General features: G+C 52.4%; 1 protein-coding gene across 1 annotated transcript; it reads right to left on the bottom strand.

Moving 5' to 3' along the window:
• Window positions 1-19,654: 19,654 nt before the first annotated feature.
• Window positions 19,655-23,828, bottom strand: PWWP2B (PWWP domain containing 2B; the record flags this gene model as incomplete). Its single annotated transcript, XM_079535340.1, has 2 exons — window positions 19,655-21,248; window positions 23,686-23,828. 2 exons carry the CDS (start codon window positions 23,826-23,828, stop codon window positions 19,655-19,657), a joined length of 1,737 nt encoding a protein of 578 aa, XP_079391466.1.
• Window positions 23,829-25,029: the final 1,201 nt, after the last annotated feature.

The following is a 25,029-nucleotide window of genomic DNA, read 5'->3' as shown; positions in this document are numbered from 1 at the left end:
CCTATGCAGCACCATGTCCCTTCGGACTCCCCCATCCTTCCCGTAACACCAGGCGGCAGGGACAGTCAGCATGCTCTGTCAGAGATAGGTTTTCTTTTGCATCTGATGTAAATACTTCCAAAATGAATGATGACTGTATCCGGAAATTCCCAGAGGATGAAAGTCCTGACTTCTGGTCACAGTACTCCTTCCCACTGGAAGATAACTACAGGACCAGTATTGCAGTGACAGGTTATGTGAATGGGCAATTAATTGAGTTTGCTGACTTGTAGCAAAGAGAAAAACACACAAACCTGCACAGGAAATGCTCTTCTACATAGAATGTTTTTCCTTGTCTCTGTTAGAGACAACAGTGATTCATAATGAAGGAAGTGCTACACACATCACACAGAAAATTGTGTGTCATAACCAGCACCATTGTGTGAGCACCTGATTGTAACTGGCTGATGGCAACTAATCCCCAGTATCGTAGTGGGAGGAGGGAAAAACGTCAGTTACAGCTGATAATTAACACCTGTGATGTTAAGAAAGGTTTCACATTGAAATAAGGATGTATTAAATTTAGGTACAGAGCTGTGCACAGTGGGAGCACTACTATGTCTCTTTCAGATGGGGCTGGAGGCTGGGACAGCAGAGCAGTGAGGACAGCAACACCAGAGAGTAGGTGTCATTAAGCCAAGCAAGCGTTAGCCTACCTCCAGAGCTCCTTACAGTCCGAACACAGGAGGAGATAGCACTGACAACTCTGGGAGCTGCTGATGTGCCTGTGCTATGTGCCACTGCACACAGCCCAGATGCTGCTGGAAGCCCTGCACACAGCATGGCAGCCGGTGGGGTGCGCAGCGTCCTGTACCTCGTGCTCCCCTTTGCTGCACTACATAAAGCCAAATGCAGCTCCTCTGACAAACCTGACTGTTATGGTGCTGGCAGAAGACTGCAGGCTCTGAGCCAGCCCTGCTATCTGACTGACCACTGTGTGCTGCTGGAGGCCAAGTTCTCTAGGTTCCTGAGCACAGCAGACCCGTGGGTCTGGCCCCACCTACGAGTTCCAGCACGCCACCCCTCTCCCCCCAAAAAACTGCACAGTGCTCCCTAACAAGGAGCTCACCCCCCCAGCCCTCCTGTTCCATGTGCCACCCAGTATGGTCTGAGGATGCTGAGCCAAGGCTTCGGGCACCAGGTGCCTCTGCAGTCCCTCTTGTGCCTGTGTGCTTGCTTATCCCACACAGAGCAGAACAAGTCACTTATGCTCTTTTGGCACAAGTGCTGTGGCTGCATTCCTGTTTTTACAATCTCAGCAAGGCAGTAAAATTAAGCAGAAGGAACAGCTGCATTTGCTACCTAGAAGCCAGGTGTGCAAGGCAGTAAGACACACGAGCTGCAAGCAGGCACTGTGCATTCAGTAGCATTGGGGTGGTTGCGGGGCAGGCAACCAACGCGCGTGCAGCAGGGTGGGCACCAAAGCCGTGTCCTGGCAGCTGAGCAATGCCCTCCTCACGGGCTGCCACACCTCAGGGCTGGAGCTCCTCGTTCCAATGACAAACAGATGCTTCTAAAAGAACTCTTTGGGGTGGTAAGTCCACAATTAAAAAAGATGGAGCACTTCAGGTGCAGTGTTCTCCCCACGCACTGGCTGCTGCCGCCGCCTCAGCATGAACCCACTGCTCACCACGAAGCAGCCGGCACCACGGCCACACAGCGGGCAGACGGGGCCGAGGCAAGGCGGTGTGAGCACAGGGAGCTGGGGTCAAGCTGTGTTAGGCACCCGCTTCTTGGGGAGGAGGGCTCTCAGGTGCAGGCCCTGCAGTTCTTCCCACCGGGCACCAACATGTGAAAATAAAGTGGCATTAACGTAGCTTTTAACGATCATTTGTAAGCCAGTCCCGTGACTGTATTACATGTTGAGTATTTTCTTTTTAATTTAAAAGTTTGGGGGTTTTTTGTTTGTTTTCTAAGAAAGAGGTGACATACACAGAAAAGCAAAACAGATGTTTCCAAAGGCAGTTATTGCCCAGATCCCTACTCTTATTTCTTGAAATTGAGGCATTTTTTCTACCAAAAAGTGTTTCATATGTCAGGGGCAAAAGGCCAAGCCATACAGCATCGCTTGGTAGCTGACAACATCCAGCACCAGAAAGAGAATATTACTGATACATTAACACAAACCTCATCTTTAGTTCCAGTCGCATGTGAAAATGCCACTGGGAAAGCACAGCTGTGGTGTTTGGCACACATGTGAGCCTTACAAAGAGGATGAAAGCAGAGTCTCACAGGCCAGCATCCCGACCCCCCCGCCCTCCTTCAGGGGACTGCTGGGACGGAGGCTGGGGAGAAACCCTGTGGCTCCCAATGCACCAACACAGCAATGGATGGGGAACTGCTGGCATGGTGCCTATGGCAGCAACAGCTTCTGCAAAACCCCTCATTGTAACGCAGTAAGCAACTGAGCTCAGAAACCAGCAAAGAGATAAGTCCAATTTTAATGCAGAACATGGAAAAGTATTCATTTAAATACTGAAAGAGGAAACTCGAGTGCTCAAAACTCGAGGGCTTGAGTGCACCCTCAGCAAGTTTGCTGATGACACCAAGCTGAGCTGTGGGGTTGACGTACTAAAAGGAAGTGAAGCCATCCAGAGGGACCTTGACAAACTCAAAAGGTGGGCCTGTGTGAACCTAATGAGGTTCAACATGCTAAGTGCAAGGTTTGCACTTGGGTCAGAGCGATCCCAGATACGTGTACAGACTGGGAGAAGAACTTGAGAGTAACCCTGCAGAGAAGGACCTGGGGGTGCTGGTGGATGAAAAACTGAACAAGCCAGCAGTGTGCTCTTGCATCTCAGAAGGTCAGTGGTATCCTGGGCTCCATCAGCAGAGGGGTGGCCAGCAGGAACAGGGAGGTGATCGTCCCTCTCTTCCCTGCTCTTGTGAGGCCCCATCTGGAGTGCTGTATCCAGGTGAGGGGCCCCCAATACAGGAGGGATGTGGAGCTGTTGGAGAGGGTCCAGAGAAGAGCCAAAGATGATCAGAGGGCTGGAGCACCTCTCCTATGAAGACAGGATGGGGGATCTGGGCTTGTTCAGCCTATAGAAGAGAAGGCTGTGGGGAGATCTCGTTGCAGCCTTTCAGTACTTGAAATAGGATTATAAACAGGAGGGGAATTAACTTTTAACAAGAGTAGATAGTGATAAAAAAAGGAAGAATGGTTTTAAGCTCAAGGAGGGAAGATTTCGATTGGATGTCAGGGGGAAGTTCTTTACAGAGAGAATGGTGAGGTGCTGGAACAGCTGCCCAGAGAGGTCGTGGATGCCCCATCCCTGGAGCCATTCAAGACCAAGTTGGATGGGGCTCTGGGCAGCTTGGTCTAGTGCCTGACCTGGCGAATGGTGGCCCTGCTGTGGCAGGGGGGTTGGAACTTGATGATCCTTGAACCCAAGCCATTCTATGATTCTATGAATGATTCTCAAAATGGTTTAGTCCTGTGGAACTCCACAAGGTACCACGTTCCAAAGGAAACCTTTGGAAGCGAGCATGAACCCTTCAGTGGTGGAATCGAGCAGTCAGTGTGCTCCAGGTTCCTAATAAGCCATGTGTCTGGGTACCCATCTCAGCTAGAGGTCACCTAGTGGTGACAAGACTTTTATCTGCACTCTCTGTCATATTTTCCCCTAATAGCAGGTGGGTCAGGAACCCTACAGCCTGGCACGGGACACTTTGGCAGCAGGGCCCCTAGAAAAGGTGCCCAGTGGCAGTGTGTGAGGTGCCCAGCATGCCCAGAGGCCATTACCACACTCCTGGACCAGGCGGTACAGCCCAGGGGGAAACAGAACAGCGTGGGTACAGTTTGTGTGGAACCCACCACCTGCATTCTCTGCACCCTCACCTAGCTGAACTTCATGTATGGGTTCAATCTCAGAGCAGTGTTCCTCCAAGGCCAGCCCCTGGGAAGCAGCATGCTCAGATGCTGGTGGCACCGATCCCATGTATGCAGTCTCCTTGCTGGAGAAGAGGCCCAAATTCTAAAATTAAGTGCTCAGAACGAGCACTTCCTTAGCCCACTCTGTATCAGTAGTTACTGAGTAATTCACGGCAGATCTAAGATTAGCTAATGAAGTCCAATGACTCATCTGCCAATCCTCCCTGCCACCGGGAAAATTCCATTTTTCTGTACCAACAAAACTTCAGTTGTGCAAACTATAAATGAACGCAGCTTGGAGAGGTCATGGTGACATGAGGATGCTTATCTAGAGCTACTGGCACAGACTGTGCTGCCACTGGAGCAGTGCATACCTGCGCTCCCCGCAGCAGCACGTGGCTGCTCCCCCAGTGCCCAGCCCCACAGCACCAGCCAGCACAACCCCAGCCCAAACCCCTCATTAGCTCACGCCCATCAACTAATTAAAGCCATACCAATTCACTACAGGCTTCAGCAAGCTATATCGCTGAGCAAAATTATGAGGTGGAGGAAAGTAATAAAGAGAATCAAAGCAGAACCCACAAGCCAGAAATAAAATGCAAAACAAGCCCAAACTTCAGACACAGGCACTGCAGCGCCAGTGGGGCCAGCGGGCCTGCAGGGAGGGGCAGCAGCCAGACCCCAATGCCAGGAAGGAGCCCCAGTGTCCTGCAGCATGAAGGCTTCATGACCACCCACCCTGGGTACAGACGCCATCACAGTACAGTTGCAGGTCCAAAATGCACAGCTGGGGCTTTGCTCAGCATCCAGTTCAGATATTCTTTTCCATACACATTGTTTCAGGCCACGTTAGGTTGTGGTTATCAAAGCCAAATGCTCCAGCCTTTGGTATCTAATGCAAACCAGCTTACCATTTATGTATTTCTCCCAGAGAAATCAGTTTAAGAACAACTTGCCCAACTTCGAGTTTTATAATATGCACTTAAAAAAAATATTCAGAAGAAAGCAAATACTTTCCATACAGGAGAGGCGCTGGGTTGGACGCCAGCAGCTTGCTCTTACTGGGTACCGCCAGTGCTGCTTAGAAATGCTCTGCTATCAGTAGTAATGAAACCTGGACAGTAACGATCATCTAAGGATCCAGCAAAATCAGAAAACTGACAGCCTAGCAGCTGCCTGTGGCCAGCAGAAGGCTGCTCCCACCTTCACAAGGGGCTGCTCAGGGCCTCTTGCCCACCAAAGGCAGCTGCAGCCGCAGGGAAGGTCTGCGCTCCAGGACTGCAGCCGAGCCAGCAGGACATGCTAACGCAAAGCACAGCTATAGCTGAATGTAGCCAGCTGGCCAGAAGGATGATTTTTTTTCCCCCAAGGAGTGGCAGACAACCCTGCAGAACCAGCCCAGTGCCAGCGGCCGCTGAACCAGCATCTCAACACCCGTTACTGCCCGGCACGCAGGGCGCACGGGGCCCGGCAGGCACAGCTCAGCCCCCTCCTCCTGGCACCAACACCTCCAGCCTGCGGGACTATGGCAGGTAAAAAGCTGAAATTCCACAAATCAGTTATGACAAATGATTGCTTCGGGTCAACAGAAGGCGTGGAGAGTTCAATTACACCATAAAATGGTTGGTGTAGGTTTTCCTGCAGCCTGGCTGCCAACCCCTTGCCACGGACAGGGAGGGACGAGGTGGGGGCTGGCCCGCATTCCGTGCCACGTACCAGCACACAGCTGGCACCCAGCTGGTGGGTGAGCCAGCAGCTGGTGATGGGAGACCACCAGCCCAAGCCCAAACGGCACCGTCACGGGGGCACCCCACAGCTCACCAAGACACGGGTGCTGCTAAGCCAGGGCACCTGCTGGGTTCATCAGAGCCAGCTATATAACCAAATCACTCTCCAGTTCTATAAAACACCCCACTTCTCCCCTTCAGAGAGTGTGAACCCACTGGGCACAGCTCTCACAGGGGTGCGGAGAGGCTCCCAGACCTGACAGGCTGCTCAAAATGTGTGAGATGTGAGGCCGAGGGAAGGTGGATTGTGCACATATAGCTGCAATCTGCAGATTCAGAATATTTGCAGAACGCCTTCTTACAAGGAAATAGTAATAGCTTTAGCATTTAAGTCAGAATAAAATATAGAAAAATCCCGACCCAAAATACACCAAAGAACAATCTGTGATTCTGCAGGCCCTACGCTTAGGACATCAGCTGTTTGAGCTGAAGCACAGCTGTAGGGCTCAGGAGGAAACCTCCAAAACCACAGCGTGGAGCAGAGGCGGCTATAAGAAGCCGTTAGTGTAACAGGAACTGAAATGAACTGAAGCAGCCCTACCATTTCCTAAAGCCACATGCAAGTTTTAGAATTATATGAAGGGAAACCTTAACAACTGAGCAGAAAGAACAGTGTCACCAGACGTAGGAACTGATTAGTGGTGTTCAAGGGGTAACTCAAAACCAATTGGCAGAGAATACTGAAGACAACTTACAATCCCTGAAGAATTTCCACTTTTTTTTAGCCAAGTAGAGTTTTGCTTTGTCAGAACAAAAGACTAAAGCAAGCTGTTCAGAGCTTCACATCATTACATACAACAGAAACTTCCACTTAACTTCTTAAAATCAGATAAGAAATGGAATACCAGTATGCTCTTGGCTTTTGCTTCTGCATTTGCTGCATAATTCTTATCACTTATCTGCATAATGGACAAGGCAAAAAGGCAATTTGCAGTGAGATTTTTGCTTTAAGCCTTGCCAAAACCAAAGAACAATCATTTCAGTGAGCCAGCTTCTTCAACTCCCATCTGCAGATGGACAGCCACGCTTTGTGCTGGGATACTGCTTAAGGCTGGTGTGTAATCCACTTGCAAAGCTCAGCCTCGGGTTGAGGAAGGACACACACACAGGTCAGGCTGCTCAGGCCCCCTGAGGGTTATGTTCTGTCTATACTGAAACTCAGAATCACAGAATCACATGTCCCGGGTTGGAAGGGACCTCAAGGATCATGAAGCTCCAACCCCCCTGCCACAGGCAGGGCCATCAACCTCCACATTTCATACTACACCAGGCTGCCCAGGGCCCCATCCAATGGCCTTGAACCCCTCCAGGGATGGACGGGGCATCACAGCATCTCTGGGCAGCTGCTCCAGCACCTCACCACTCTCTCCATGAAGAACTTCCCCCTGACATCCAACCTCAATCTGCCCTCCCTCAACTTAAAGCCATTTCCCCTTGTCCTGCAGTTATCTACCCATTCAGAGTTGATTCCCCTCCTGTTTGTAGGCTCCCTTTAGGTATTGGAAGGCTGCAATGAGGTCACCCCGCAGCCTTCTTTGCACTCTGCAGCCGTGCACAGCCAAGCAGCGTCCATCTGCTGACTCACCTTCAGCAGCTCTTCAGGTTCACTCATCTGCTTCATCCTTTAAGCTGGCATTAACACAGACACACGTCAGATCCTGGCAGCGCAAGGATACAGAGAACAGCGTCACCAGATGCCACCCCACGACTCGTTGAGAAGGGCCACAGTCCCCCCACCCCTCAGAGGGCAGTGAGCCAGTCCGGGCTGTTTGACTGCTGACAGAGGGCCTGGCCGGGGCTCAGCGCCTAAGGTTCTCCTTCAGCTCCCCGTGTGCATGCAGTCAGGTGGCAGAAAGTATTCTTTGCATTTGCGCGGGGCCCGGCGGCCTCAGGGCTGTCCCACACAGGCACAGGGATGCAGCCCATCCCCAGGTACGAAACACGCCCTGGGAAAACGGTGGGACACAAAGCTGGAGGCTCCAGGTGTGCCTGCAGGGACCGCTCCGCACAGCACCGGCACAGCCCAGCTCCGACATGGCTGCCTGGGCAGGCTGCCACTGCACCAACGGCTGGCGGGGCCTTACATGCAGCGGGGGTTGAAGTGCAGCACTGCTTCATCACGGAGGGCCCCCGGACATCTGCACTGCCAGCCCTACGGCCAGCATCAAGGGGAGGACACTGGGCTTGATCTTACCTTCCCTATCCGTTCCATGTTGCTCGCAGCACTGACGCCAGGATGGAGAACAGAGGCACTGAGCACCGGCCCTCAGAACTCGAACCAGCAGGCAGTGAGACCCAGAGCGTGGGGCACTGTGAGCTGTGCCTGGGGCGACTGGCACCATCTGCAGATCGTAGCAGCTCCAGGTAGCTGCTTTTCCTGGACGTGGGGGTTTTGCTTCTTTTCATTTTGCCCTTTTCTTTTAAGCAGCCAGCAGGCTATCTGTAACTCCTGTCAGCTAACTGCTGCTGCTCTGCAGCCACAAAGCTTTGCAACACATCTTGGCAGGGAATTTGTACAGTGAACATCTGTGTGCGCAGCAAACATAGAAATCACCTCACATAGCCACCAGCTAGCCCTAAGCTTGAGAGGATGCTAGGAAAAAAACAAACAAACAAACAGGAAAAAAACCCAGAAATTCCTCAAGACTGATTGATAAAGGCCAAACTGTTTTTTCCCATGAGTGGGAGCACTCAGCATCCTCGCCAGCTACACATGCTGTTTTGGAGATGGGGACAGCAGATGCCAGGTAAACAACTGCTTCTTAAAGGCTGTACACAAGGTACAAGAACACCTTCTCTATACACTGCTGTCTTTTTTTTTACATTTATTTCTGGAAAACAGGAAAATTATTTGTTTGCAGAGGTAGCCAAAATTGGCCTTGGGATACAGATGTCCTATTTTAGCAATACATTTTAGTTTGCTTGTTTACCACAGCCTTTCAACAGTTTTAAGAGAAACATTTTTGACTGAATGCTCTTATCGAGACTGAGCAGAAGGGATTTTCTGGTGTTGGACTTTTCATGTTAAACCTTGTTGCTGTTAGGCAGAAAGAGGAAGTTCGGATCTCTCTTGCTGACGTTCACAATACCACATTATAACCAGCATAAATCAAGAAAACAACCTTCTATGTTTTCCTTTCCACTCGGTCTTTGAATTTGACAACAGTTCGTCGCAGTATTTGCTGCAACAGATTAAGAAGAAACAGGAAGCAAAATCTGTGCAATGGTTCTTCAGCCAGAAGCTAATCTTCTAGCACACGCAGACGACATTTAACCTAGCAAGGGCAACTCTGAACTCTTCTCGGAGCACCAGAAGCAACAAATTCCTACCAATATTTGATATTCCTCATCAAATTCCTAGACAGGACCTCTTTCCAGGGAAAACCTAAACGACCGCAGACCAAAAGAAATTAAGTGATTTAGTTTCAGAAGTTTGATTACAGGTCACTTTAGTTTGTAAGCCATTTCTCCTGTAGGGTGGACAGCCCGCTTACTTTCTCTTTTTCTTAAGGACTGCCAGTCACTTCTGGTAATGTGTGAGGATGAGGACCTCTTCTACCCAATGGCAGGTGTTTAAGAGGCCTTATATTACACTCGCTGACTAGAAGGTGTGGACACACAAGTTAGCTCATCCTCCAGCTGGCCCACCAAGCTAACAACTCACCTCCACGCACGTAGTGCAAGCAGACCAAAGCTGTGCTGCCCACGGCTTGGGGTGACTTCAGTTCCCTCACTTAGCACACACAGCCATCCGAGTTACCCGCTGACTACTTGTTCGCGTACTTGTAAACATCAGTTCTCTCAGCTCTGCAGCAAATCACATTAAAAAGCTTTAACATATGCAATGACAGCCACATTGTTACGTGTTGCACATTTTCCAAGTTTTAATAGACACAAAAGTGAGTCCGTTGTATTTAAGACACTACAATGATTTCATTCTTCTGTATGTCTTCCTCCAATTACATTTCTCAGAGTACATAATGGAGTAAATGTTTGGTAGCTTTAAAATTAGAAGTGTGTGAAATCTGTAAGTAAAATAAGCAGCAGCATAATTTTGGGGATTTTATCAAGAATAGCTAACTTTTAGGTAATAAATACATTCCAAGTTGTGTTTTTTTGCTGTTCTCCTAGTTCATTGCCGTATGACTTGTCAAATTCTCATCCTAGATTAAGAAATCCTTTTCTTTCCTGCCAGCCTCACACCAGAAGAGCCTCCTAACTCCACGTCCCAGTGACTGTCACCTCTCCCAGATGATGATAAGCAGTGCAAGCTGACAAGGAAACCCGTCCTCCTGTCACGTGCATGGCAACCTCCCGCTTCTCCTGGGGAGCGTGTCAGGATGCGTACAGACTTCGTGACATTCTAGGAGAACAGCTGTGCTCTTATCTTCTTTACCTTGAAGAAAGTGAGAGAGGGAGAGGTTACTGCAAGGCACGGGCAGAGCGGCAGTGGCGGTGGGGCACACGCTCTGGACTCTGGCTAAATATAGCCTGGCATTCTGCAGCTTCTAGCTTGCTCAGCAGGCAGCAGCAGCAGCAGCAGCAGCTTCGGAAGAAGCCTGTCAAGTTAACAGATCTAAAGGAGGAGTGGGAATTTTCTCCAAGACAGACGTGATATGAGTTCCAGAGATAATAAAAATCTTCAGTCTCTGCCTTAAAGCCTTTTAAGCCCCTGCTCAGGGTGGGGTCTTGTGGGTTAATCTGCCACGAGTTCCTACAAAGAGCACCACGTACAGAACACCTGCTCAGTTCTGCCTTCACTTTTCAAAGACAATCTATAAAATAGGATTATTTCCCTCTTGACAGCAAGCCTTACAGAAGCTTTTCCAAGTACCAGCAGCTGCTCAAGGCACCGACTGCTGCCACAGTACACAAATCCTGCTCTAAGTGAAGAGGTGCAGCAGCCCAAGCTCCAAAGGCAAGAGCTGGCCCTGCCTCCCCTCCACAGCCCCGCTCACCGTGGGAGCTCCCTTTCTGCTCCAGATGTTTGTGCCAGGCTCCATGAGAACGCAATGCCACAGCAGTGCTGCACATCCCTCAGGTCACCCAGTGTCTGACTCAGAAGGACAGTGCTACCAGCCTCCTGTCAGCCACCCTTGCACAGCTGGATGTGACCAAACACACTGGCCCATTTCTGAAGAGTATTTAGGCAATGAGATACATGAGATGCTCTTTTTACATTTAGAAATGCTAAGGAATACATTTAGAAATGCTAAAGAAAAGATGAAGATACCAAGTGGCAATGAAGTTTGCTTCACGCTGGACTTGTGGCCCTTTGGCACTCTCACTAAATATCAGCCACTACAGAAGGCAGAGGACAGGCTCCCACAGGATCATTTACTGGAGAGCCATGGGCCTGTTGCAGGAAAAAAAACACCAAAGAGAACAGTGCAAACCTGCAGCTTTCTGCACCTTATCTGCATGCCAGGTGCATTTGCCCTGGTGCTGTGAGTCAGTTTAAAACACATCCATTTGTCTGCGTGTGGAGAAGCCAGAAGAGCAGATGTGAAACGGTTTAATGAAACTTAGAACAACTTACAAATGAATTTTTAAAAAATGGCATAGGGACCTACACCTGCACTTCTCAATTACAAAAGCATTTCTGCAACATACTTCAAAAGGAATTCAGTTTGAAACAGTTCAAAACAGATCGGTCCTAACATGTGTCCATGCCAAATCAACTAGAGAGGCCGAGTCAAAGCCACGGGACACGCAGGCAAACAGGATTAATGCTGGGAAGCAAAAAATCAAAGACATTTAAAAGCCCCTCATAGTTGACATTTGTGACTTCTAAGTACAGAACACAATTAAACCAAGAATGCCAACACCAAACACAGAAAGATGACTACATTTCCACCGCAGCTGAAAATGTACCAATACCTCCTCTGCAGGCATGGAACCAAAAGAGACACCAGTTTGCACAGCCTCATCACCCAGAAGGATTCTGAACATCGCACTCTCATTTAAGACTTCAAAGATCTGATTTAACGCACCATGAACATCAGCCCCAAAAGCTGTATTTCAGAGGGCTGCAATCAGATTCCACGAACTCCTTCAGCCTTCATCAGAATTATCCTGCTCCTAACAAACTGAGATGTCGTATCACCTTGTGTGCATTTTTATTAACTTTCAAAGTCTACAGACTTGGTAGAATATCCCTCAAACGCGTTTTGCAAGAAGCTGACTCTTCAGAGACAGATTATGGATGGAGAATGTTTTGTATGAAGAGAAACTCTGCATTCCACTGTTGAGAAGGTAGCAGCAAGCCCTCAGGCCAGGCATACACCCTGCAATCTCACGCTAACACTCGGAGGACAGAAGTGTCACAGCAGGAGCACGGTGCCAAGCAGGGTCACGAAGCTCTGTGCGCTGCCCAGCTCAGGTGTCCTGCCTCAACGGCCGGCTGCACCGGGCCAACACGCGTCCTGCAGCAGCAACACAGTGACCGTCGTTCATAGCGTGCGCCCAGCTGCCTTCAAGGGCTCCTTTGGAGAAGCCCAGGCACGGGGCAGCTCATAACTGCAGTGGGGCAGCTCCCACTGCGGCCCTCTGCCCACCGAGGCAGGCCAAGAGCTGAAGGAGCGGGGACCTGCTCACCTTCTCCACACACGTAGCTCATTTTGGACACAATTAGCAGCAGGCTGAGAACTAGCATTGCCAGACCGGTCTTCCTCCAGACAGCTCCTCTCTGGGGAGAGTCAGACTGGGCAGCAAGCTGAGGGGAACGGAGTGCTGGTACCTGCAGCAGCCCAGCCAGCACCCAAGAATCTGGGGGCTTTGGGCAGGCTCCCAACTGTCCCTCCTTCTGAAGGCAGCGCTGCTGAAACTGATCAGGAGAAGCTGAGGGGACGGGCAGAGTGGCCCTGTGCTTGCCATGACCCAAGAAAGCAGGACCCAAGAAGTGGGCCAGCAGCGCAGCCAGCACCTCACCTCCAGCCACCCCAAGGTGCTGCGCATGGCTGGCTGGGTTGGCAGGTGCATCTGCAGCACCAAGCCCACCGGCCCGGCAGCTCTGGGGAGAAACAGCATCAGCTCTGGGGCTTTCTGCATTAAAGCTCAAATTACTGGCTTGGATCAAACAGAGCAAGTCACCATTCATAAAGGAAATTAAACCAGTGATTTGGCTACAATTCATTTCTTCAACTGCAGAAAGCACACAAGGTACACACTTTTCAAAAAGAAAAAGGTACACACTTTTCAAAAAGAAAAAGGTTTTCACAACAGTGAAAATCTAATGCAGATTAAACAGGACCTGGTACATTGGTTAATATTTTCTTCAGAAAATATTCAACTCAATGAAAAAAAAAAAGCCTTCTTTAAAAAATACCCTACTCTTCCCTTCTGTCTTTCTTCCACAAAGGCACACATGCCAGCAACCAAAGAAACGGTCACACAGACAATGCGAGGCAGTCAGCACGACGTGGGAAAGGTGAGGCACGTGATACTGGAAAGTACACACAGCCTTGTGAGCTGACTGGAGTCTGCTCACGCAGGCCCAGGAGCCTTTGAGGACCAGAGCACTGCTGGCACCAGGGCACAGCCCTGCAGCCTCAGCACGGATGGGGCCGCAGCCCCTGCCCTCCTGCACTCAATGGACCTCACCACTGCCACGTGCGGCAGGATCTGCTCCTGCTCAGGGGCAGGGAAAGCTCTGGAAGAGAGAGCACTTTCAACTCACTGAGGAGCTAGACTTGAGTGCAGGGACTGCGAGATATGGAGGACAAGCTGAGGCACTGGACACCGTCTCTGTCATCACTGACAGACACAAGAAGCCTACAATCTCGGGCCATGCAAGGCTTTCTAAACCTGCCAATGCAAAGTCCAGATATTCTTTAAAAGTAGGTGCAAAGTACATAACAGATGCATCAAGCAGTTCAAAACAAATAAGCTGGGCACCCAGTTTCAACTAGTTTGTGGGATATGTGTATGCAGCTTCTGCTGCCTTTTTCAGGCAGAACTCAGAATCTGTTACTCAGCCCCCACACCTGCTCTCATTCATGTTGACCTGCATCAGTAAGGGCACTTTCTGGAAGAAAAAAAAATCCTACCTAACGTATCAAGGCTGAAAATCAACAATTTGCACGTTTTCGATATATAACAGTTTTCACATCAATTTTTAGCTTCAAAGTGCAATGCTTTATTTCCAGCAACTCCCCGCCTTTCATGCCTGAGCACTGAACTGGGAAGTACCTCTGCCAGCCTCATGGGCCAAGCACCTTCATAAGATATTAACGATGCATGGCTACTGAAGATACCTTAATCTCCTGTCCTCCAAAGGAACCGGCACCCTTCTCCACACAGCGTACTCCCGTTTCCAAATATCCCCTGTTCCTTCATGGCACAAATCAGTCTTATAGGTGCAACCTGAGGGTGCGCAAAACTTTGCAAACACCTGCCTAACTGCAACAGACAGAGGATGAACTGAGGCAGAAGGACCTCCTCTGCAAGGACTTCACCCACGGTGCTGCCCAGTGCTTACCTCTAAGCCGCCTGTCACAATCCCTGAGTCTGAGATCCCATCTGCCAGGGAAGCCAGCTACAGTGTAACTTTACCAAACCAAATGAGTAAATAAATACAGGTTAGGAAAGAGGACAGAAATTCCCATTCTCAAAGCAGAGCAGGGCTGCAGGCCACCCAGCCCTCTGCAGCTCCTCAGCCTCCCGCTGCATGCTCACCACTTCCACTGCACTCGAAGGTCCCCTCTGCACAGGAGAGGATCTTGCTGTCCTCCCAAGGAGAGCTGCCGAGCCCTTCAGTTTACACAAATCTCCTTTGGCAGCTGAAGTTACAGCTCACATAAGATGATCACATTCTTTTCTTGGGAATCTGTGCAGCCTGCGTGCACTTAGAAACAGCACAGCATATAGCCAACTGGCATTTCCAAACCATACACCCAGGGCAGGGCGGATGCAAAGGGGCAGAAGGCGGCACAAACTCAGATCCAGATGTCTGCAAATGCAGCAGCAGTGGTCACAAACGCCCAAGCGCTCTGAGAAGCAGGGCAATCAGCAGGCTGCTGCCAGAGGTGCAACTGCAGTCCCCAGCACCAGGCACAGAGGTATGCAGTGCAGGCTGCTCCAGACTTGTTCTCCCACTTTGTGTCAGTGTACACAACGCTGACTCCAAGCTGTCTGAAGGAAGACTTTTGAGAGGCAGTAATTAAGCAGGATGCTTGGTTTTAGTTGACTGAACCATCCAGAAACCAGGCCAAGAAAAATCTCAGCACTCCTCTTCTGGGCTGAAATATTCCACGTGACCAGGTAGGTGTTTTTAGAACTACAGCTACCACAGCTTTCTATGCAGTTATATAACCTTTTTGGTGCCACTGGTAGAGCAGAGAGAAGGAGTAAAAGGAAAAAGAAGGCTGGTTTATGTTGCTTCATGAAGTGCTGGCAAGCAGCACTGGCTGCATGCGCATACGGAGCCCTGAACATCTTTGAAGGTGAAGTCATAACCCAACGTTCCAAATTTTACATTAGAGCTTACTATATATAGCAGGCACGCAATAAGCTTTGATTTCTGCTGTATGCAGTTGCAGGGTGCTTTGTTGACGAATGGCTGAACGGATGGATGTGGAGGGTCTATTAGCTAATAGCAGAACAACAAAAATCCTCAGAAAGGCAGCTTTTTAACATTTAATGGTATCACAGTCACAGCGCGCCTGGGGGCAAGGGGAATGAAGGATTCCAGACTGGAAATGAAAATGGATATACATACTGTAGGCCTGTTCCACATAGAGACAAATACGAAAGTCTACAGCAGTTTTTGTAAAGAGCTTTTTTTTACTATTAAAGAGCTGCCTTTATAAAATCTGAGATAAGCTGGCTTTTTAATCATTGCGAAAGATAACAGAAAAGCAATTGTTTAGCTCTAGGAACTTCAACTTTACGCAGCTGCAGGACTAAATACGAAGTTCAAATATGATGTTATCAAAAAAGCGAGCAGAAAGCAAATGCAACAGTGCAAGAGAGCTTCCTGTCCTCAGGAGAGCATCAGATACGGAGCGCAGTCAGGCTGCAGTGCCACGCACATGGGGCCTGGCTCCTGGGCACATCCCGCAGTGGAGGCTGTTCAGAAATGCATCCCCAGCACCCAGCTGCAGCCTCACCACTCCCCACAAAGCCCTTCTGCCCACCCCCCACCTCTGCAGACCAATCCCAGACCCGAACTGGGCTGAGGACAACACAAGAATTCACCCCAGGTCTGTAAAAGCCTCCCAGCTATCACTCCAGGCAGAGGGTGCTGAGGTCAGTCTCTTTCACTCCATATTTCAGCCTGTTTCTTCTGGCTTTTATTTTTTTTCCCCCAACCTATAGTCCATAGCTCTGATCACCAAGAGCTCAGCTCTCCACAGCAGCCACTTTGGTACATGAAAGGCAAGTTCCCCACTGTATTTCTAGCATCGCCAGCTGCTGCCACAGGGCACCTCGCAGGCTGACCAGGCTCAGGGACACCAGCGTCCTGTTCCCAGCAGCCTCCTGCCCCCGGGTTGCCACAGACGCCCCAGGGCTGCAGGGCCAGAGCTGAGCCTGAACCGTCCTCCCCCTTCAGCTGGGCAGCACACAGCCCACCCCCAGCTGGGGCTTTGGACGGCACCAAAGGGCTTCCAAAGGACCGGCAGAGCCAATGCCCTCCACAATCCCAGGCACCCACTTTTCCAGGCCCTGCAGTAGGAGCAGTGCCAAGGAAGGGCCGGGCCAAGCGCTGGCTCCAAGCCCAGGGAACGTGGGACCTGACAGCCAGCAGGGCAGGCCCAGGCCAGGGAGGCCAGCTCATGTGCTGGTGCTGTCACTGCTTTCAGGCACTGCTGTTAACAACGGCCTTCAGCCTCAGAGCGAGCAGAGCCAGCATCAGCGCTGTGGCACCAGCACAAACTCAGCTGCGAAGCAGGAGCCATCTCTGCAGCACACAGTGCCAGGCTGGTGGCAGCCCTGCACAGAGGCTACAAAAGCAGAAGCTACAAGGCCTGAGAACATGCTGAGTGTGTGCTTTTCTCCTGGCTACCCTGTGAACCAAGTGTCTTACGACGTGGCTTTTACGAGCTGCTAGCCTCCCTGCTGTTCTTCCAGAAACCTTGGCCTAAAGACAGTGACAGGGTTTTAATAAAGTACACTCCTTGCAAAAGAATAAGGACAGAATAATAAACACTCAAAACTGTCATACCAGCTTTTCCAACCCAAAAAGTTTTCTTTTTTTTTTTTTTTTAAATCCAGTTGCTTGCTGTTCTTTATGCATTTGCAAATACTTGAATGGTTTGTATGTTTTTTCCAGCAGTTCCCCTCCATGGCTTACAGAACAGCACCATATGGCAGCAGAGATCCACAACAGAATGCGTCAGCAGCTCCCAAGCTCTGCAGTGCCTGGACGCTCAGGAGCAAAGTGCAGATGCTGGACGCACCTCCTGAGCACAGCAAGGGGCCCTTGTGCAGCTCTTGGAGAAGTCACCACACAGTGCATTTTCCAGCTGCAAAGTGCAGTATTACAGCCACACGCCTGCTCCTGGAAACAGCTGTAACTGATCTGAGGCTGTGCTGCCTGTGAAAGACCAGAGCCTTCTGATATTTAATTGCAGTTCAGGTGTCAGTGTGCAAGTCCTAGGACTAAGGAAATGCAAACATGAGAGAAAAGTTAAGTTACAACATTCAGGAAAGAACAGTCAACTAGCAGCTGGTGAAAACGCTGCAGAGCTTCCCTAGGATCACTCAAGGAAAGCAATAAAGTCCTGGTGGGAGAGAACTAGATAGAGGGCAAAGCTCAGAACCAATGAGCTGTCATCCAAGTGACGTGTCAAAGCCCCAGCACGTGGGTTTGGCAGGGAATCTGAGCAAGCATGGCACACGTGGAACACAGGAAGTTGTTTTGTTCTGCTTTTCTCGTTTCCTTCTGAGTAAATGCAGCTGTTTCTCAAATCATCATGCAGGCAGCTCACCTCAGACACAAGGCAGAAAATCAACTTTAGAAAGCCAGCTGACCACCAACACAACAGCAGTACATGGTAAATGCCTCTATGCATTTGCACGTACGTGGGAAGGCATGGCCAAAGAACTCACAGGGAAGGAAGGGTACGGTGTAGCCATGTCATCGCATCATTTTCTCGTTGCTCTCATCATCTTCTCTTTGCCCTCAGTTTACCTGCTCCATCCTCTCTTGCTCTGTGCCTACAGGACAGCAGAGCTCACAGTACTACGCAGGCAACAGCATCCACCTGCTGACGTGGCCCCAGAGCGGTTTATCCAGGAGCCATGGATCCTGGCCATCATTCACCATAAGGCAGCTTCTGAGCATTAGGATTATTTATGCTCCAGATCTAGCTAGTAACAAATTTGGGTCAAATCCGAACACTCTCAATATAATAAAGCTTCTAGCCACAATTAAGCAGCAAGATCAAGGCTGAAGCTTAAATGCTGCTGCTGCCATTACATATTCTTATTTGACTGACTGTCCAGTTGTCCAGAACTGATGGTTGGACTGGATGATCTTGAAGGTCTTTTCCAACCTTGGTGATTCTGTGAACCCTGAGCCCACAAGATGAACATGCCACAGTCTCAGTACACGCTCCAACCAGGCTTGTTGGGATGGAATAACTCAATTCAAGCAACTTTGTCACTCTCCAGCAAAGGATACAAAAGACCTTTTTTTGCCCCAGGATTATAGGAGCACTAGCCATCACAGTCCCATTGCACTCCAATTGCTGAGGTACAGAACAGTGAGCAGCCCGCAGCAGGAGCAGCACTGGCTCATGCACACAAACAGTCCTTCTGGCATCAGAAAGAAAACTCGGGGAAAAGCTTACAAGACAACACAGTGAACCAGTAAAATCCACTGCAGGACACTATGTAACAGGTGTATATTTGACAAGGAGATTCTGCCCAATGATAAGTAATGGTTTTCAGATTAAAAACTAGTCCACCCCTTTGTTTAATAGTATCACAGCTGAGGTCCCACCTAGGAAACTACGACTGGAAGGTTGTGCAACAGTTCTAGATCTTCCTCAAGGTGATGGAATTTTCCCCATGGATTTCAGTGCGGCAGGCAGCAGCAGTGCTACACACGGCCATCCACTCCCAGCCACACTGCGCCCGGCATCTACAGCCACTGCGTTTTCATCAGGGACAAAGTTTTACTGTTTAGTGTGAGAGGAGACCTCCCCACCTCCACACTTGCAACCAGCAGAAGTACAATACGGAGGCATCAAAAAGGATTAGTTCTCATTTTCATGTTTCCAGTTTTATGTCCTCCACGATGTTGCAGGTGAAGACCAAAAGAACAGCAGTTGGTGTCCTGACCGGCCTGCAGCAATGCACCAATGCTGCAGCAAGCCAAGCCAGGGGCTGTGAAATACTGCTCCCCAGCAGCCAGTTTTTAGTAGCATCATTTTCAATAGTCATAAAGAAAGTGCCATCATAAGAAATAAACAGTGCAGGGTTGCAGTAACTGCAGGGGAAGAAAGGACCTTCAAAAGCATCTAATTCTTGTGGGTAACCACTTGGTATCAGCACCTAGGTGTGATAAATACAACCTCAACTCCAGGAAGAGTCTTAGTTCAGAAAACAGCCTGGGGCCGCTGACCCGTCAGCCTGACAGGATTAGTTCTGCCTCCACTGAGTTACCACCAGTACTCACCACATCCCAGCTGCAGACGACTCTCCTACCACTGCAATTCCATCAGCTCTCCGAGCAAACACCGCTCGCTTCCTGAAGGGGTCAGCTGCTTTGGGCACCCCTCACAATTTGGGCCTCGGTCCCATAGTCCTCCCAAAGCTGTGGAGCCAACAGCTCTTATCGCCTCTGAAATCACCACCACCTCCTCACACCCAGGCAGTTAAGACTAAGAACTGCTGAGATCAGTTCTTAAGAAATGCAAACAGTGGAATGTTGGTTAAAAAAAGACATGGAAGCTTCTCCCAAGGAAGCACTGGCCCAGCAAGCACTCACCTGATACTGGTGGCACAGTTATGTTTCAAACTGTGTTAAGAGATCTCTTATTTCTGGAGTCAGGTGCTCCACCGCCTTCGCAGCCTCTGTGATAGCTTTGCGATACATCCCTTTCTTCTTGCGATTAAATCTCAGTTTGAAAAATTCAGAGAAAGGAGAAAGTTTTGAAACAGATAAGAATGAAGTCGTTGGAGAACCAAACCACGACACTTTGGCTTCTCGCCATGAAGGTTCCCCATTTTCCTTCTGGCTAAGGTTTATGTCAAGAACGCGTGCCGGCCACCATGGAAATCCGTGAATTTTACCCCAAACAATATCCCCCACTGCTACAGTCCTTCCGTCTTCAGTGACGCATTTAGACACGCTTTGGGTATGCAGCCTAACTGTCAAGGGCGGCACAATTTTACGCTCATCTTTTGAAGATGAAGAGACAGACGCATCATCACCAGGTAAAAAGTCACACATTTCTGGTGATGTTACCTCCGAACTAGAAGACTTGGATTCGTCTAGACTGTCATTACTACACACTGACAAACTAGAAGAATCCGCTTTTCTCTTCCGGTAATTCATAAGGAAAGCCAAGTTTTCGTGTCCGTCTTTACCTTGGGGAAACCTTTTAAAGTCGTCATCTTCACCCGAACTCCCCGAAGAGATCTCGGCCAAACCTCTGTCTGCCGATTCATTGGTGTAAAACGCACCGGGATTCGTCTCCCTGCTGTTCTGAAGGACGTTTATCTCATCGATAAGTTCTGCCTTATAGATAGAAACGCTCTGACCGTCGTTGATGCGATGGGGCTTCAGCCGGATCTTTGGAGGCGGGACATCAGCACTGGGATGCACCGGCCGCGTCAGCTTCAGTTTGGGGATGGAAGCAAGCTGGCTGCCCACTGCCTTGTCCGTGAAGCCCTTGGTTTCTTGACATTGCTCAGCATCTCCGACCTCCTCCCGGTCCTCCTCTCTGTTCTGCAGCAGCTGTTCAGGACAGAACGGTTTCACTGAGCCGTGCACCCGGGAGGGGATCTTCACCACCTCGCCTTTCCCTTGCGGTGTGCTGTAGGATATTTTGATAACTGGCGTGCGATGCACCAGCTCCCCGGCAAACTTGTCATCCTCTCTCTTCTCTCTTTTGTTCCTTTTCTCCAGGCACTCAGAGTCGCTGTGCTTTTTCTGTTCCTTGTCCTGAACGCTCAGCTTCCTCCTGGTTTTAGCGTTCTGCCCCGCCGCGTTCTCGTCCTCGGGGTTCAGGGTATTTTTACACTTCTCGCAGAGCACCTGCCTGGGCCGCAGCCTGATGGTGCTCATGATCAGCCGTCCCGGGTCTCTGTTCCGCGACAAACGTCGCCGCGTCCTCTTGATGGCCCGCGGCGGCGGCTGCGGAACCCACTGGCTGTAGGTGTGCCGCAGCCACAGCGGGCGCGGGAACGGCGCTCCCTCGAAGTAGGGCGGGTACGGCGGCACAACGCCGGGCGGCGCGGGCAGCAGCGGTGGCACCTGGTCGTCCCCGGGCTGCGGCTGCATCTCACCGTGCGTGGGATCGGCAGGAATGGCGCAGGCAGCGGCAGGAGGGTCCTCGGGCTTTGGGAAGGAGGAGGGCAGACAGAACAGCCCGGACCTGGAGCGGGGTGAGAGATGGAGGGAGACGGTCAGGGTGGTGGAAGGGGCGCCTCTGGACGGCTGCGCAGCTAACGCGCCAGTTCCACAAAAACAAAAAAGCACACCACAAAAAGCTTCCGTGTCCTAATAATGCGGTATTTTTCCCTTTTAAAACAAGGCAACCCTATCTACAGCTGAAAGAAGCAACCGTTTCAAAATTTAGAAAAGATGTCCTACTCCTGTGCCAGAGAAGGCACAGAGAACAGCTTCTCTTTCCACGCATTGTTTGCACAGAGAGGTTCTGCACTGACTTCTAAGTTCCAGAAGGCAAAGCAGCACGCTCTGGGAACAGGCTGGTAGAGGCACAGGAAGGCAGTGCTCCATACGTGCAAGTGCAGCCCCAAAGGAGCCACCAAAGCCCCTGCCCGCACTGTGCCTGCACACCTGGCTTTCAGCTTCCCACTCAAACCCGCAGCACCTGGTTTTGCTGCGCATCTCCTGCTTCCCAGCCATGGGCTCACTGGTGCAGTTCTGCTCCTCCCCTCATCTTTGCATATGTGACCATTTGTAACAACAAATACGGCACTGCTTCAGGAGAGCCAGGGTAAGGGCAGCAACTGTTGGTCACTGCCTCATTTCAGCATGTGTCATCCAAGCACAGGTACCATACCTTGCACAGGCACTGCCATAAGGAATTCCTCTGCGGCACCAAAGCTCAGAACTGCATCTCATCTCTGGCACCAGAATCCCTGGCTATGGCCTGACACTTGGCAATATAATGCCAGCACAGCACTTCAGCAAATATCCACCCCTACGCACAGCACCAGAACGGGCATCTCTCGCTATCCTGACTTTCCAGAGATCCTTCTGTGGGGATCCTTAAGCGTTTCAGCTTCTTTACCATTTCTGAAATGAGGTATGGATGAGTCACTAAAAGCCCCAGCAATACAGAGAAGCCACAGACCAGGCAGCAGATGCAGCTATAGACTGCAGCTCCACGGGGGCTCACCGGGCACTGCTCCCCTTCCAGCTGCCAGGGAACAGCCCAGGGTGGCACAGAGAGGGCTCCGACCACTCTGAGGGGCTGTCACAGGGGATGGGGTGACGCTCTGAGCCCCAGCTTCGCTCTCCTTCACTCAGTCACAGACCATCTCTCTCACCTGACCTCCATGAAGACTCCAAAGTTTAAAACCAAAGCTTACACAAAGAAAGCAAAGAGGAATCAATCCGATTCCAGTACCGGGTCACCGCTCCTCTCCTGCTGAAATAAAAGATCAACTGAAGTGCCCAGATGCTAAAGAGAGGGTTTACCAAAGGCTGGAGAGCAGTGTGCTACGCAGTGTGGTTGGTATCACGGGGAACTGCGGAGGGCTGCTTGTGTAATTGGGAACGTATTCTTGTCCTGAGAGCTCGGGCTCGTCCTCAAGGAGACAACTGAGAGGGCAGGTACCTCTCAAATAACAACCAAGGGAGCGAGCACACACTGTGCAGCCAAAGATGTCAGCATTGTTCATAGGACAACGGGAAGTAGCACCATCTCCAAAGCTCTGCCTATAAATTTTGGTTATTTCAGGCCATAAAACCATTCCATTTGGCCGTCCCAGAACACCGCCCAGCAGGAACCCACTGCTGCTTCCCCGCAGCAGCTCGCTGTTACCGCAAGGAGAAGCACAAACCGCGCTGGCCTTCTCACAGCCTGGCTGCTGCTCACACCGGGCCCAGGTGTCCGCTGCTGGTTCTGCCCACAGCAGCCAATTCCATGCAGGGGCTGCGGGCCGGCGGGCACCGTGCGCTGTGGACACCGCCGGGCCGGGCGCCCCATCCCATCCCCCCCAGCTCGGGGCGCACACAGCCACGTGGGGTGGGTCCCCTCCACCCTCGGAGCGGGAAACACCGTCCTTTCATTTATACTCGCACACAATTAATAGCGACCCATCAGGGGTTCGGCTGCAACAAAATCGGTTCCGTCAGCAAAGGCGCCGACCTCAGCCGAACGCACCGCCGCACCCCCACGAGCGCGGCGCCCCTGACCGGCGCTGCGGGAACGCGCGTGGCGGCGCGGCCTGCAGGGCGGCTCGGGGTCACCTCCGCCGGGCGGCGGCACGGAGCGGGGCGGGAGGGCGCGGGGCAGCCGTCCTGCGCAGCGGCGGAACCCGAACCTACCGACGTCCTTCCGTGCCCGCCGCATCCCCGGCGGGGCAGGGCCGGGCGAGCGGGACGCCGTACGGCGCGGGCACACGGCCGGCCCGGCCACGCGAGACTCACCGGGTGCGGCGCCCGCGGCCGGGGGGGGGGGGAGGGGCTCAGGTGGGGTCTCGCGCCGACGCCCCGCACCCCCGCAGGCCGCGGCCGGCAGCACGTGGCGGGACGGCGGCCCCGGGACCCCGCGCCGCTTTGTTCCCGCCGCGCACCGGCGGCAGGGCTCCCCGTCCCGCCCTCCCCCCGTCCCGCCGTACTTCTTGCTGCAGTCCAGCAGCACGCCGGCGAAGCGGCGCTCTCCGCAGCGCAGCGTCACCACCAGCGTGTCGTTCACCACCTGCTCCACCAGCACCGGCAGCCACGCGCCCACCCGCGGCGCCTCCGCCTCCGCCTCCGCCATGCTGCCGCCGCCGCCGCCGCCGCTCCTCCCCTCCCGGCGGGGCCGCGCCGCGCGATGACCTCACGGTGCGGGCGCCCGCGGCGGCGGAGCGGCGGAGCGGAGCGCTGACGTCACGGCCCCGCCCCCGCGCCGCGAGCACCCGGCGGCCCCCGCTCGGCGGGACGGGGCGGGGCCGCGCGCACGTGCGCGGGGCGGGGCCGCGCGAACTCCGGCGGCCGCGCGGGGCGGGCAGGGGGCGCTGCGCCGGGTACGCGCACGCCGTGTGGGCGGGGCCGCGGCGGCCGGCCCCCTCTCTCGGCCGCGTCCCCCGCCCAGCCCGGCGCGCGGCGCCGACCAGCGGCACCGGCCGGGGCGCGCGGAGTCGGGAGCGAGCAGCGCGGACCGGCGCGCAAACGGCGCGTCCGTGTGCGGACCACGCGGCACCCAGGGGAACCGCTCCCGGCCCGGCCGGTTGGCCCCCGTAGGACCTCATCGACCTGCAGCGATCGATTCTCAGAACCACCTCTCACCAGTTAGCGGTTAAGGCGAACAGGAGTCCCCCGGCAGCCCCGGGAGTTGCGGTGCTGCGGTGCCCTCTGGCGCTCCGTGCGGCACTCGCAGCCCCGCACGGCGCACCGAAAGTCCCGCCCCGAGCTCCACCGGCGGTTTTCTCCCCTCCCTTTCTCCTTCCTCCAAGAAAAGCTGCCCCACGACAAATTCCAGCTGTTCTCCGGGAGAGAACGCGTTCCCGTCCCCGCGTACAGACGTGGGAGCACAGACCAGGAAAACACGAGGGTTATTTCGAGGCGCGGTGCCGCACCGCGCTCCCTCCTTCCCTTCTCGTTCCAAACCCCGCTCTGTCCCGTGCCACGTAAATTCCCGCAGTGCCAACAGCGCTGGGCAGGATGAAAACGGCAGCACCTGCGTGCATGGCGGCGCCGCGCTGCCGTGTGAGCCGAGCCGGCCGGCCAACACGAGGTGCGCTCCGCCCTCGCCCCGCTCGCAGCACAAACGCTCCGCTCTTACACCGCCCGCTGCCGTTCGTGCTGCTGCTTTGAGCACGCTGAGTTACCCTCGGCACAGAACACTGCTAACAAACCGGCCTCCAGAACTCTATCGCTGACGGCATCAGCTCAAGGCGAAGAACGAGGGAAAGAGGGAAACGCGAGCCGTGCGAGTTTAGTGCCTAAACACCCAATAGCACCATTACACGTGAAAGCCA

Source organism: Tetrao urogallus (assembly GCF_951394365.1).
Source record: "Tetrao urogallus genome assembly, chromosome: 5".
Taxonomy (NCBI): domain Eukaryota; kingdom Metazoa; phylum Chordata; class Aves; order Galliformes; family Phasianidae; genus Tetrao; species Tetrao urogallus.
This window is presented reverse-complemented; position numbering and strand designations above follow the sequence as displayed.